Raw genomic sequence first — 16,090 nt, 5'->3', positions numbered from 1 at the left:
GTATATAGATATATATATATGTATATATCTATAGATATATACATATACATATCGATATGGCTTTGGAACTTATATTTCTGTGAAATGCCTGCGTCTTTTTTTTGAGTTTTTTTCCGAAGTAGAAATATTTCAACTTCTGAGGTTGAGTTTCTTAGTCTTCTGCTCATTATTTAGTTGTAGAAGCTCAATTCTTAGTCATATGTTTGGCAAAAACATTTACTATTTAATCATTTTACTTTATGGTATTTTTTATGAGAAAATAATTTTTTTTACAGTCACATTTATTGGTCTTCTCATTTATGGCTTCTCGCTTTTGTGTCTTACAAAGAAAGATATTTTTCACTCTAAGAGTATATGAAATATTCTCCTAACTTTTTCTACAGTATTTTTGTTATCACCTATTCACAATGCAGAAACTCTACTCACATAACCAGATGTCACCAGGGGCCACTCTGCTCCTTTGAATTTAGTTAAAGATTGGCTCAAGCGTTTGTTCTATGATTTGTTTGAAGCCCAGTCCTCTCCCCACGTGTTTGTGAACTCTGGGGCCTTGTGTTTTTCCTGGCACTGAGTTCCTCTTCTGTTCATACCACGTCGCCCAAAGATGGAGCTCACCTCTTCCCTTCAGTTTTGCAAAACTGCCCACACAGGCCTGTGTGTGTGTAGTGTGGATAGAAGGCATTACTGGTTTTAAAGATGTGGGAAGAAGGGGGATCCTACCACAGTGCCACAGAGAACAGTCATGTGAGTTACCCTTCTTACAGACCCTGCAATCGCCCAGCTGGCTAGACCCCATCCCCAGCCTTCTCCACTTTCCTTTCTTCTCTTTCTCGAATCTCCAACTCCCGCTCATTTCTGACTCAGAGCAGCATAGCCCTCCTCTGCCTTTGGCTCTAAGCTTCTCACCAAGTGGCTAATTGACGTGTGTTCCTGAGCAAGAGCAGTCCCCTTGCTGTGGGAAACAAAGGCAAAAGAACAAAATTAAATTTCCTTACTGCCTACAGCCCAGTGACCAATCCTCAAGACAGGCGGGGTGACCTTCCTCTGGGAGCTCAGCTGCCTCAATATTGACAGTTTGCTAAGGGCAAAGGCGATCTTAGCCTGACCCCCAGGATCCTGTGAGTCTAACATATAAAAATTCCTTTGGAAATTTCCTTTATCTCTAACCCCAAGATAACATGTTGGCAATCATCCTCCAAGCATATGGCCCACTGATATACATCTGAAGGGTCTCAGGACTAGGGTTTCACTAGACAGTAATAAATGACCTTTTCCTAACAACATGTCGCCTCTCAAGGTCCTGGAAACCTTGCTTCCAAAATTCCTCACAGACCTACGCTATCCCTAATACCGCTCCAAACTTGAAAGCATATAATCCACCACTCCTCATGACCCCAATGCCTCTCTTTCTGCCCATGCATCCTGTCATAAATAAAAGCACCTTTTTAATAAAGGTGCTTTAATAAAACCACCTTTTTCCACCAAAGATGTCTCAAGAATTCTTTCTTGGCCATAGGCTCCAAACCCCAACATTTTCTACATCACCCTCCCTGCGTGGTAAATTCTTGTACCAGCTAAGACAGTTTTTTTTACATCCCAGTAACAAGAGGAATGGAAGGGGATCTCGGTAACTGGAGAGAGACATTAGTATCAAAAAACCTGCAGAACAGTGAACAGTAGAGCCTTTGGCTTAGCACCAGGAGCAAGGAAAGGACTCTCATCTCTACCTCCATTTGAAGTTGTTTTCAACCCAGACATCCAACTTCAGGGCTCCCTCAACCTCCCTAGACCTCAAAGGATTTTCCTTACTTTCTTGCAAGCTCCTCCATTCATTGAAAAGGACTTTAAGGGGCACCTGGGTGGCTCAGTGGGTTAAGCCTCTGCCTTTGGCTCAGGTCATGATCTCAGGCTCCTGGGATTGAGCCCCCCATCAGGCTCTCTGCTCAGCAGGGAGCCTGCCTCCCCTTCTCTCTCTGCCTGCCTCTTTGCCTACTTGTGATCTCTGTCAAATAAATAAATAAAATCTTTTAAAAAAAAGAAAGAAAGAAAGAAAAGGACTTTAAGGGGCGCTTGGGGGGCTCAGTCGGTTGGGTGTCTGTCTTCGGCTCAGGTCATGATCCTGGGGTCCTGGGATGGAGCCCGGCATTGGGCTCCCTGCTCAGCAGGGAGTCCCCTTTTCCCTCTCCCTCTGCTTGCCACTCTGCCTGCTTGTGCTTGTGCATGCTTGCTCTCTCTCTCTCTCTCTCTCTCTGTCAAATAAAAAAATAAATGGAATCTTTAAACAAAAGAAAAGGATTTTTAAAATAGTTACTAGCATTTTTTTATGTTTTATCATGAGTTTTGAGCATCCCATTAAAATTTTAAATGTATATACCTATGACCTAGCAATTCCATTTCAGATAATCTACCCTGTAGAAATGTTCATATGTAGGGGCGCCAGGGTGGGTCAGTGGGTTGAGCCTCTACCTTCGGCTCAGGTCATGATCCCAGCGTCCTGGGATCGAGCCCCGCATTGGGCTCTCTGCTCAGTTGGGAGCCTGCTTCCGTCTCTCTCTCTGCCTGCCTCTCTGCCTGCTTGTGATCTCTGTCTGTCAAATAAATATATAAAATCTTAAAAAAAAAAAAAGAACAAAAAAGAAATGTTCATATGTGGCCATCCATTACATTAACCTGGACTGGGAGAAAAAGAACAAAAAACAACAATGAAGAAAACTTAAATTTCCGTAGATAAAAAAGTAAATTGTGAAATGTCCATAATATGGATACTGCTGCTATTAAAAACAATGAGAAGGGGTTTTTGTTTGTTTGTTTGCTTGCTTTTGGGTATTTTTTTTTTTTAAGGTACAAACAGGCACTCTTATTATAGCACGGGGACAGGACCCGTGGGCAGAAAGAGCTGCACGGAGATTGTGAAGAGTGACTCATTACATACTTTTTAAGTTTTGTGGGGGAGAGGGTAGAGATAACAAGTCTCTAAAGGGATTTCTGCCTGTTAAAGAAAACTCACAGGATCCTGGAGCTCTGGGGTTGTCAAGCTAAGGCTGCTTTTAGTCTCTCACAAAACTTGACATTGAGGCAGCTGTGAGTTTCTTGAGGACTGTCACGCTCTGCTTGTCTCAGGTATTTTATCAGTGGGCTGCAAGTTATAAGGAAATTTAATTTTTTTTTAGGAAATTTAATTTTATCTGCATTCCTCTTGCCTTTATTCTCATCATTCTCCCCCCTGAACAATGTTGACCCTTAAATCTTTTAAGGTTGCCGGGGGCGGCAGAAAGTCTTACCTTCTGTAACTTCTTCCTGCTGAAGAGGGGCGTGGAGATGTCTCTTCCTCTGGTCAACACTGGTCAGTTGGGGAATTTATTTAGAGAGGGATTTCGAAGGGCAGGGGGAGCCGAATCCAAGGTAGACAACATATATGCATCCAATGAGACAGATGTTTAACTTCTGATAGGAAAGAAGTCAGTTGACAATGACTAAAGTTCATAAATCAAGAGAATATTACAGGTAACGTATTTAGCTACTAGTGAGTGGGAAAATAAGTAACAAGACATTATGTAGAGTATGATTCCATTTTTATTTTTGAAATATATTTTTGGCATAAAATCGGTATGTGCAAACAAGAAGGCTTGGAAGGATACCCAGAAAAGTGTTCATAGTATTTATTCTTAGCACTGCAAGTGGGGATGAGGAAGATGTTTGTCTTTTACTTTTTACCTTTTTAAAAATATTATATGGGTTTTTCACAGTGAGCATGAATTTATTTTGTTAAAAAGAAATAGAGGTTTTCATCCTCAGAGATATCTGAAAAATGATCTTCAAGTGTCAAAATAAAAAACTTCCAAAAGGGAAGCTCTGTTGGTGCAGAATGAGAGAGAGGACAATTCCACTTCAGAACATTTCACCGAACATGTATGCAGAGGGAAGCGTCTGGCTCGAGTCCGTCCAGGAGTTATTGAAAGCACTAAGGATGTTTGGGTTGGAGAAGACAAGACATAGAGAAGATCAGGGGCTCTCCTCCAGTATTTAAAGGAGCATTCCATAACACATGCTTCTGGAGGAAGATGGGTTGGAATTACAGAGAGTCAGATTTTTATCTAGGGTAACAAAGAACTTCCCAAGGGTCCAAGTGGTCATTTTAAACCAGCTTTACCCCCTGGCTCTCCAGAAGACCATCTGCTGGGTTTGTCCCAGCTCTGGCTCTCAAACCAACTCTTTCCTCTTGCCAGATGTCTGATGCCAGCCCTTCACTCTAGCTCCTACTCTGCTTTCTTCCTCCCCCTTGGATCTGATGTTACAGAACTTCTCATCTTGGACACTGGCCAGCCTTTGCCCAGTGCTGTGGCTAGGAGCCAGCCCTTTCCACTCCATCCCCAGGTCCCTGTACCCAAGGACCCTCCCCCTGACTCTCACCTGTGAGGAGAAATCAGATGCTTAGCAACAAGGGAACTGGATGTTTCTGAAGGTAGTATGTCCCCCATTTCAAAGTTAGGGAAGCAAAATGGACAATACCTATTGAGAATTTTTTTTTTAATTTTATTTATTTACTTGACAACAGAGATCACAAGTAGGCAGAGAGGCAGGCAGAGAGAGGCAGGGGGAAGCAGGCTCCCCACAGAGCAGAGAGCCCGATGCAGGGCTCGATCCCAGGACCCTGGGATCATGACCTGAGCTGAAAGCAGAGGCTTTAACCCACTGAGACACCCAGGCGCCCCACCTATTGGGAATATTATTGAAAGGAAGTATATTAGTTGGAATTCTTTGTAAAATAACAAAATCTGGGGGTGCCTGGGTGGCTCAGTGGGTTAAGTAAGCCTCTGCCTTCAGCTCGGGTCATGGTCTCAGGGTCCTGGGATCGAGCCCTGCATCAGGCGCTCTGCTCAGCGGGGAGCCTGCTTCCCCCTCTGTCTCTCTCTTCCTGCCTCTCTGCCTACTTGTGATCTCTGTCTGTCAAGTAAATAAATCTTAAAAAAAAAAAAAGAAAGAAAAATCTGTCCTTGGCCAACTGGAGCAAAAACTGGAAGAACATTGAGTAGCTAGAAAGTCTGAAATTGAGTCCAGGTACCGGGAGAAGAATCGTGGTAGTTTCAACCCTTGAACCATCACTTCAAGGTGACATGTCTGGAATGGGTGAACCCCCATGTGTCATCAGTCTGTATTTTACCCCACTCAAGAGTCAAAGTCCCAGGAGCAGGAGTTTTGACTGACCAAGCTTATTCTATGTGCCGTGGCTCAGGCTGGGTAGGTGAGAGGCAGACTGCCTCTGAGGACCCCTCCAGTGCCCTCTTGGGGGAGCAGGACTTTTGACTTACAGTCCCTTCAAGCCCAAATGCAGTTGAGGGCAGGTAAGCTCTCCTAAGCACAAGAATCAGGGCCTGTCAGGAAAGGAGGGTGGATTCTGGGCAGCCAAAAGAACAACTCTAGGATAAATGTAGAACTAAATTAGAAGATCCTGGAATTTTGGAATTTTCAAGACTTTGAAAAAAAAAATTTTCTAACTAAATAATTTCATTAAAGCAAAATGACTGCTATCTACCATCACCATTGTTTCACAGAAAGAAGGTCATTAATACAAAAAAGGAGAAAAGGTAATATCAGAATAAAAGAAAAGCCTTCAAGCACATAATCTTACTCTGTGTCAGATTCATTGCAATATTTTTTTTCCTTGTTGCCCTCATTTCACTGGAGACCAGTGAACACAGATCAGCAGTTTGGCGGTAGAGTTTTAGGAATCATTGGGCTAAGTGGTCTGTAGGTTCCTTACTAGCCTCAAGTTTCTGTGAACCCAGTGGGATCCTGCTGTTAAACAGTGTTTCTCCACTGGGGGCAAGTTTGCCCCCCGAGGAGACTTGGCCACACCTGGAGACATTTCAAGTCATCACAGCTGGGTGGTGGTGGAGGAGAGAGAGTCCTACTGGCATCTAGAGACCAGGGATGCCACCGAGCATTGTACTGTGCACAACACAGCTCCCGCCACAAAGAATGATCTGGCCCAACACGTCAAAGTGGTGAGGTTAAGAGACCATCTATAGATAGAAAAAAAAAAAATCTCATGAAGCAATTAAAATGGAAAGTACTAGAGAATAGTGCACTCAGCTGTTGTCACAGCCCTTATTCACGAGGCAGACTTTTAGTTAAATTTTATCAGTTTCTTTAACGACAAAAGGAGTACATACTCATTATTGACATTGTTGGAAAAAGGCAGAGGAATAATAAGCAAGGAAAACAAATCACTCTTGGCCCCAGCCAGTTCTCTCTCCTGAGATACTTTCTCTCAACTGTAGTGCATCCAAAGCAGACTTTTGGATTTTCCCACCCCAGTCACCTGTTCCATCCCAGTTCCTCTCACCGGAGCAACTGGCACCTACACCTTCAGACTCATCCTTGACTTCTCCTCACACTCGCGTCGAGTCCTCCAGCAAATCCTCACAATTCTACTTTCACAGCCGATTGCCAATCCCATCACTTGTCACCCCTCTCTGCAACTGCTCCGCTCAGTCCCAGCCTAACACCTTCCATCCCTGCAGAGACCTCTTGACCACTCCTCACAGCTGCTTTCACCCATGGCAAGCCTCTCTCTACACACACCAATGAAAGGGAGCGGTAGGAAATGAATCCAATTCTGTGGAACCTTCCAGTGGCTTCCATGACACTTCAAAAAGATCCTCATTCCTTACCTCCTCGTGGCCCTCCCTGACCACCCCATGGAAAAGATTCCTCTCCTCCCCAGGCTCCCTTCCCACCACCCTCCACCCCTTGCCCAGCTTGATTCTTTTTTTTTTTTTTTAAGATTTTTATTTATTTGTTTGACAAACAGAGATCACAAGTAGGCAGAGAGACAGGCAGAGAGAGAGGGAGGAAGCAGGTTCCCTGCCGAGCAGAGAGCCCACAGAGAGCCCGAACAGAGCCCGCAGAAAGCCTAATGCGGGGCTCAATCCTAGGACCCTGAGACCATGACCTGAGCCGAAGGCAGAGGCTTAACCCACTGAGCCACCCAGGTGCCGCCCCCACCCCCGCCAGCTTGATTCTTCTCCAAAACATCACTTCTTCCATAATGTCACGCTATTCCTTTATTCGTGGAATTGTTTATTGTCTTCGTCTCAACTCTAATGCAAGCTCCACGAGGGCTGGCTGAGTCTCTAGCGCTTAGGACAGTGTTTATACATGTTCGTGACCCAATAAATATTTGCTGAATGAATCATTAACATTTTGGTAACTATGCTTTCCAGTTTCCTATCTTTCTTTTGAACTGATTTGTTTCACAGAAAACATATAATGCCATATTCCCAACTTTGCATCTCAATTTTTAAATTATTTTTTTTATTTTGTGTTTTTAAAGATATTTATTTATTTATTTATTTATTTATTTATTTATTTGAGAGAGTAAGCGGGAGACAGCAGGCATTGGGGGAGGACCAGAGGGAGGGACAGGCTGTCCGCAGATCACAGAGCCCAACTCTGGGTTTGATCCTGGGCCCCTGAGATCATGACCTGAGCCGAAGGCAAACGCCTAACTGAGCCACCTAGTGACCCCACATCTCAATTTTTTAATTTACTATTAGATCTGAAGCTGTTTCTTAGGACCAGCTCTTCATAAACATTTAATGGCAGCATAACTATTCCTTGGGATAGAAATATCAATATCTTCGGGGCGCCTGGGTGGCTCAGTGGGTTAAAGCCTCTGCTTTCGGCTCAGGTCATGATCCCAGGGTCTTGGGATCGAGCCCTACATCGGGGCTCCCTGCTCAGCAGGGAGCCTGCTTCCCCCTCTCTCTCTGCCTGTCTCTCTGCCTACTTGTGATCTCTCTCTGTCAAATAAATAAATAAAATCTTAAAAAAAAAAGAAATATCAATATCTTCTTGAACATTCGGATTATTCTAATCTTTTGCTATAGTCAGTATCTCTGCAGCAAGCATCCTAGTACTTGAATCTTTTTTCTTGAATTTGAGTAATTTCTTTAGGATAGCATCCTAAAATTGGAGTTACTGGATAAAGAACATTATTACCTTTACGTTTCTTAATCCATGCTGTAACAATGACAGTATATAACTTTTTCCACTCTCTTTCCCAATCAGTCTCACCCAGCGTGCAAAAGCCCTGAGCTGACTTCAAACTTCTTCAACATTTACGGGAAGAGTCCTCTGATTGTGTACTTCCTCCACAACTACGCCCACCTGCCCCAGGGTGGTGAAGACGTGTTGATAGTCAGGAGCGAAAGAACCAGGAGCATCCCATATCCTTTCTGCCACAGGAGGGGCACATGTTTCTCCAGGCCCTGCTGCTTCTGCCTCCGAGAAGCAAGGGTGTGGAAAGGCACCCGGCCCTTAGCTCAGTGCCTGGTACAGTGTGTGCCCATCAAGGGTAGTCGTTGGTAGGAGCCGAAGACTCAGAATGTTGAGCATTTTAGTTCCAAGTCGGCCTCATAAACTGGCTGCCTGGGATCCCAGGCAAGTCAGATTTCCCTGGGTGCAAAATCTCTTCCTGCTAACTAGGTACTCGAACATACTTTGCCGTTCAATAATGACTCCCCTGTGCTCATTGACCCCAGAGTCTGTATTGATCGGGATTTGGGGCCCAGATGTGTGTTTCTTGTAACATCCTCGTCATACACACACACACACACACACACACACGCACGCACGCACGCACACACCCTCCTCCAGACCCATCAGCAAATCTCTGGCACAATTGGCATTGGTAACCAACTTAACCAACCAACTTAAAGATTCGGTAACCCAACTCAGATCTTAAGAATTAACAGATGTGACCAGTTGGTGTCCTGAGACCTAGCATTTTCTTATAGGGAGGGGTCAGACATGGGATCAAGTCAACCCAGACTCAAGCACCAAGTCAGCGGCTGACCAGCTCACCTCACTGCTCTGTAGTGTAGTACAGTAGGAGGAGCCTGGGTTGGGGATACACAGCCCCAGATTTGAGTCCAGCTCAGCAACGCATTGGACTTAAGATCTTAGGTGCACAGCTTGACCTCTGAGCTCAATAGCTTTATCAAGTTCTTTGTAAAATAAGGATAATTAGGGGCGCCTGGGTAGCTCGTTCAGATAAAGCATTCAACTCTTGGTTTCAGCTTAGGTCATGATCTCAGGGTCATGGGATCGAGCCCTGCCTCAGGCTCTGTGTTCAGTGTGGAGCACACTGTCCCTTGCCCTCTGCGCCTCCTCCTGCTCTCTCTGTCTCAAACAAACAAACAAATAAATAAATAAATGAAATCTTTTTTTTTTCTTTTAGATTTTATTTATTTATTCGACAGAGATCACAAGTAGGCAGAGAGGCAGGCAGAGAGAGAGAGAGAGGAGGAAGCAGGCTCCCCACCGAGCAGAGAGCCCAATTCGAGGCTTGATCCCAGGATCCTGGGATCATGACCCGAGCCGAACGCAGAGGCTTTAACCCACTGAGCCACCCAGCTGCCCCAATAAATGAAATCTTAAAAAATAATTATAATTGTAATATTATAATTATAAAAATTATAATTTATATTATATAATTTATATTATATTATATATTATATTATATTATTTATAATAAATTATAAAAATAAGTATAATTATACCAAACCAATAGTGTTATGATCAGGATTAAATGGCATATGGCTGGTTCTAAATAATAACGGTCATAATTATTAACATCGTCGAAGGCGGAATTATTATCCTTATTTTATAGATCGGAAAATAGGGACATAGAGGATGACTCATGTTGGATGGAAATACCAAACGCCTGAGATTCTGACCAATGCAGAAGGGGTAGAGAGGTGGGGGAGGCCCAGAGGGCTTTCCAACATACAAACATGATATTGAGAATGAGGTCTTGAGACTGAAAGTTGGAATCCCTTCCTCTTCACCACTGTGATCATAGAGTAAGAATAGTATTTATTTGCTTTATTTTTTATTGAGATATAGTTGACCCACAACATATTAGTTTCAGGAGTACGACACAGTGATACTATGAAAAGATTCCCGTGATAAGTGGAGTTGCCACCTGTCACCTACAGAGTGAGAATTTTAGATGAGTCTGAAAAGAGGATTTCCTAGCCCTTCCATCAGCAGGAGGAGAGAAGGGCTGTGTTAAAAGACCAGGAATGGCCCAGCCATTGGGGAGGATAGCCCCTTGCCTTCCCCTATGGTCAGAGGCCAGGAGTCCTTTCCTGCTCAGATTTCAGTGATGTGGTCCCGAAACAGGTCATTTCCCCCCTCTGCCATCTCATCACCCCGCTCCTCTCCATGCGGTAGGCCGTCTTGCTGGTAACACTCAAGAGTCAATACCAACCGACAGTGTGAGCTTTTCCTTGACGGCCAATGCCACTGAGTCCATGCTGACGTATGCTGAGGTCATTGACCTGACCCTGAGCAACATGAAGAAACGGAGGGACAACTTCCACCACCTGAAACGGCTCCACTGGAATGAATGGAAGTATTTTGATGTGTATCTAAGGGAACTGCAAGAAAACTTCCTCAGGTATTTAAGGGGCTTTAGGGAAGGGACATTGTTTGAGCATCTGCCTGTTCTTGCACATGACAATTAAAAAAAATTTTTTAAGATTTTATATATTTATTTTTTAAATTAACATATAATGCATTATTTGCCCCAGGGTACAGGTCTGTGAATCATCAGGCTTACACATTTCACAGCACTCACCACAGCACATACCCTTCCCAGTCACCATCACCCAGCCACCCTATCCCTCCCCCAAACCCCCACAGCAACCCTCAGTTTGTCTCCTGAGGTTAAGAGTCTCTTATGGTTTGTCTTCCTCCCCAGTCCCATCTTGTTCCATTTTTTCCTTTCCTACCCCCCACAGTCCCCCTGCCCTGCCTCTCAAATTGTTCATATCAGAGCGATCATATGATAATTGTCTTTTTCTGATTGTCTTATTTCACTCAGCGTAATACCCTCTAGTTCCGTCCCTCTAGTTCCGTCCACATAGTTGCAAATGGCAAGATTTCATTTCTTTTGATGGCTGCATAGTATTCCATTGTATATATATATATATATATATATATATATATATATATATACCACATCTCCTTTATCTGTTCATCTGTTGATGGACATCTGGGTTCTTTCCATAGTTTGGCTATTGTGGACATTGCTGCTATAAACATTGGGGTGCATGTGCCCCTTCAGATCACTACATTTGTATCTTTAGGGTAAATACTCAGTAGTGCAATTGCTGGGTGATAGGGTAGCTCTATTTTCAACTTTTTGAGGAAACTCCACGCTCTTTTCCGGAGTGGCTGCACCAGCTTGCATTCCCTCCAGCAGTGTAGGAGGGTTTCCCTTTCTCTGCAAAAGATTTTATTTTTAAGTAATCTCTACACCCAGTGTGGGGCTTGAACTCAGAATCCTAAGACCGAGTAGCACATTCCACTGACCAAGCCAGTCAGGCACCCCTGCACATGAAAATTTTTTTTACATGCATTTTATTTATTTTTTAAAAATATTTTATTTATTTATTTGACAGAGCGAGAGCACAAGTAGGCAGAGCAGCAGACAGAGAGTGAGGGGGAAGCAGGCTCCCCGCTGAGCAGGGAGCCCGATGCTGGGCTCGATCCCAGGACCCTGGGACCATGACCTGAGCCAAAGGCAGAGGCTTTAACCCACTGAGCCACCTAGGTGCCCCTTTTACATGCATTTTAAGGATTTATTTATTTTATTTTGAGAGAGAGAGAGCAAGAGCAGGAGTGGGAGTACAGAGGGAGAGAGAGAATCTTGGGCAGAGCTCCTGCTGAGTTTAGAGCCCGACATGGAGCGGGTCTCATGACCCTGAGATCACCCACGACCTGAGCTAAAACCAAGAGTCAGACCCTTAATGGACTGCACCACCCACTCATCCCTGCACATGGTAATTTTTAATTGGGGGCCTAGCCCTGGGACTATCTTAGGCACGTTTCTTGTGGTCAGAATATAAATGCCACAGTAACAGAGACCAGATCTTTCTTTTAAAGTTATTTTTTCCTAACTACAAAAACATTTATGTCCAATGATAACAAACAAACAAACCTGGAAAAGCACCTGGAGACATACGTTGCCAACATTTTTCTATAAATCCTTCCCGTCTTTTCGCCTGGGCCCGTAGAGGTGTATCTTTAGACAAAAGTAGTAGAGTCATACCATCAATCTGGTTTTTAGACTTTGTTTTCCCACTTAGCTGCTTATGATGGATATTTTCCTATGCCTTCTGACTTTTTCAGTATTTTTATTTTCTTTAGAAAATTTTCAGACCTTCCAGAAATGTTGAAAGGATGGTGCAGTGAACACCATATGCCCACACTGAGTTTACCAATTATCCACTTTTTGCCACATTTTCTTTCTCTCTCTAGTAATTAGGTCAAATTCAAATTTCCCCGGTGGTGCCCAAAATATCCTTTTTGGTTTTACCTGCTGCTCCAGGATCCGATCAAGGATTGGGAACTAGATCTTGCTGTTATATCTCTTTGGGGCCTTTTCATTGATAACAATGCCCTACCGCCACCTTTGTTGTTATGCCCTGAATCAATGGTTACATTATTATTATTATTTTATGACATAGAGTATTTTGAAACACTCAAGCCACATTCTGGATTTTTCTAATTATTTCTTCAGGGTATCATTTAACTTATTCCAAAATGCCCTATATTTCTCATAAACTAGACATGGGGTGATACTAGGTGCTTGATAGGGTTCAGGAAACACGTCATAGATGATGTTGTGTGTGCGTAGTACATGGCATCGGGAGACACTCAATGTCAAGTCAGCCAGACAGGTGCTCTCTGCTAGACCTCTCCATTCTAAGATCCCTGTTTTTTGTTTTTTTTTTAAGATTTTATTTATTGATTTGACAGAGAGAGATCACAAGTAGACAGAGAGGCAGGCAGAGAGAGAGAGAGAGGGAAGCAGGCTCCCTGCTGAGCAGAGAGCCCGATGCGGGACTCGATCCCAGGACCCTGAGATCATGACCTGAGCCGAAGGCAGCGGCTTAACCCACTGAGCCACAAGGCGCCCCAAGACCCCTGTTTTATGTAGTTCATCTGTAATAACTGGTGTGATTCTTTGAGACTGAATGAATCTGCGCTCCCCAAACCCAACGCCCAGCGGTTGTAGCATCCACTGATGCTCTTTGCCTGGGTCAGTTATGACAGCTGGGGTTGCAGAATAGTGATTTTCTACTTCCACTCCCTTCTCCCTTTCTTAGCTGGAACTTTTTTTCTAAAGAGCTCACCTTCTTCTTTTGCTCCTTATCTCTCTCTCATGTCTTCTCCACCTGCTCCCATAACTCTCTCACGTGGACATCTGGCTGCAAAAGAAGCTCAGGAAATATTTGGCAAAGAGAAATGAGATCTCCATGCCTGAACCAGAGCGGAACTGCCTGGGCACTTCATTACCCAAAATAACACTGGATTCAGTTAGCGGGGGAGAAAGGGGGTACTGCTGTCGGCCAGACACAGCCGGTGGAATCTGCCATTGTAGGAGAGAAATGAAACAATGAACACATTGGTAACTGTTTTACAAAGTGATACAGTAGCATTATTTCCAAATGAGATACACACAAAAACACACAAACCTGTTAAGCACCAGCCCCACAAAAATGCAGTTCTGCCTAAATGTCCATCAAAAGGTGTTTGGTTAATCAGCTATCATATGTACGTGCTCTGCCGCCAAGAAAAATGGCCATGTCGATCTAGTATTCTTATTTTATAAGGAATGATGGTCATAACATATTATTGGACCAAAAAAAAAAATCAGGGTATAAAATTGTGTAAGAAGCACAGTTATTTATCTCCGTTTTACAGAAGCCAAGGTCAAGGACAGAAACTTAGAGGGCAACCGCATATGTGGGGAGGACAAAATATGGGGCCACAGAGAAGGAGTGGCCAGAAGGAAAGGAGAGCCTGCGTGTGAAGGCACAGCAGCCACAAAGCTGAGGGAGGAAAGGGCCAAGGGTAGTAGCGGTCAGCAGTGGGGGTGCCACATGTAGAAGCCCTGGGCTGAGACAGGTTTGGTGATCTGGCAGAGAGTGGTCTTAACTGGTCAGACACCAGAGCCTGGGACTTTGGGGGAAAGGTGTGGCCCCCCCATGGGTGAATGAGACTACTAGGAGGCAGAAGGAGCGAAATTATGCACCAAAAAGGACAAGATTGGATGGGGAGTAGCAGGGCTCTTTCATTGTCAAGTGGAGACCCAAGGCCATGTGAAGCCAGAGAGTTTGGAGAGATTGGAAAAATGCAGGTAAGGGAGGATAGGGTCAGGATCAAGGAAGGGAGAGGACCCAGGAGCCATTTGGGGTTTTTTTTGTTTTTGTTTTTGTTTTTAATTTTAGTTATTGGGGTGCCTGGGTGGCTCAGTCAGTTAAACGTCTGCCTTCGGCTCAGGTCATGATCCTGGAGTCCCAGAATCTAGCCCCGCATCTGGCTCCCTGCTCAGCAGGGAGTCTGCTTTCCCCTCTGTCCCTTACCCTGCTTGCTCGAGTGCTCTCACTCTTTCTCACTCTGTCTCTCTCTCAAGTAAATAATAAGATCACAAATAAACCTTCCATTTTCTATTCCTTTGGCTGGAACTTACGTTGGCTGGAACTTAGCCCCCATAGTCACACCTTAGCTATGGCATGAGCAAGGCAAAAATAATTTAAATTTAATAAAAATAATATTAAATTTATTCAAGATTAAGTCTACAGTATATGTATTTCAGAAATACATAAGGACATCCTTGTTTAATAAAGGCGTCCTTATAGGGTGAATTATAGTATAGTATTTTAAGTCAGTAGAAACTTTGTAATTATGTGTTAGCAATCTCATTGCTAAATATACCCACTTTTGGGTAAGGCATTATCGAGAAGCTCAGCATGCCTTCTGTTAATAAAGTGATTCTCAAAATTTGTGTCTACAAAAGAAAATGATGGACTTGAAACACATCTGTGCCATTAGGGGCACCTGGGTAGCTCAGTGGGTTAAGCATCTGACTTTTGATTTTGGCTCAGGTCATGATCTCAGGGTCCTGGATGGGGTCCTGCATTGGCAGGCTCCAAGCTCAGTGGGGAGTCTGCTTGAGATTCTCTCTCTCCCCCTCTCCCCTGCCCCTCCCCTCACTCACTGTGCTCTCACCCTCTCTCTCTAAAATAATCTTAAAAAAACAAAAAAAAAACCCACATCTGTGCTGTTAGACATCAAAGCAGAGCTACACCCAGGGAAATAGGGTTTGCCTGAGTAGGGTACAGATGAGGGGGCTTCTGGGGAGCTCGCAGTGTTCCATTTCTTGATAGGGGTGCTTAGTCCATGAAATCTCCTAGAGCTGCACATTTAGAGTCTATGAATTCTTTGCTATCTGTGTTCTGAAGGAACATACTAAGGAACTCCTTGTACTGGTATATCCTTTTTCTTTGTAGAGATATTATAATGGTTTTGTAGTTATCTATTTTTTTTATTTTTTCTTATTTTTTTTTATAAACATATAATGTATTATTAGCCCCAGGGCTACAGGACTGTGAATCGCCAGGTTTACACACTTCACAGCACTCACCATAGCACATACCCTCCCCAATGTCCATAACCCCACCACCCTCTCCCTACCCTCCTCCCCCCAGCAACCCTCAGTTTGTTTTGTGACATTAAGAGTCTCTTATGGTTTGTCTCCCTCCTGATCCCATCTTGTTTCATTTGTTCTTTTCCTACCCCCCAAACCCCCCAAGTTGCATCTCCACTTCCTCATATCGGGGAGATCATATGATAGTTGTCTTTCTCTGATTGACTTATTTCCCTAAGCATAATACCCTCTAGTTCCATCCACGTCATCGCAAACGGCAAGATTCCATTTCTTTTGATGGCTGCATAGTATTCCATTGTATATATATACCACATCTCCTTTATCCATTCATCTGTTGATAGACATCTAGGTTCTTTCCAAGTTTAGCTATTGTGGACACTGCTGCTATAAACATTCGGGTGCATGTGCCCCTTCAGATCACTACGTTTGTATCTTTAGTGCGATTGCTGGGTCATAGGGTAGCTCTATTTTCAACTTTTTGAGGACCCTCCATGCTATTTTCCAGAGTGGTTGCACCAGCTTGCATTCCCATCAACAGTGTAGGAGGGTTCCCCTTTCTCC

General features: G+C 43.9%; 1 protein-coding gene across 3 annotated transcripts in view; it reads left to right on the top strand.

Moving 5' to 3' along the window:
* Window positions 1-16,090, top strand: part of FAM227A (family with sequence similarity 227 member A) — a 79,202-nt gene that overhangs the window by 51,453 nt on the left and 11,659 nt on the right. For all 3 annotated transcript variants that reach the window (XM_032836674.1, XM_032836673.1, XM_032836672.1), the window contains 2 exons: window positions 8,074-8,231; window positions 10,316-10,468. In XM_032836674.1, the coding sequence (XP_032692565.1) occupies window positions 8,074-8,231; window positions 10,316-10,468 (311 nt within the window). The remainder of the gene's footprint in view (window positions 1-8,073; window positions 8,232-10,315; window positions 10,469-16,090) is intronic.

The sequence above is a fragment of the Lontra canadensis genome, unplaced genomic scaffold, assembly GCF_010015895.1.
Source record: "Lontra canadensis isolate GAN:19392208 unplaced genomic scaffold, GSC_riverotter_1.0 scaffold93, whole genome shotgun sequence".
NCBI lineage: Eukaryota > Metazoa > Chordata > Mammalia > Carnivora > Mustelidae > Lontra > Lontra canadensis.
This window is presented reverse-complemented; position numbering and strand designations above follow the sequence as displayed.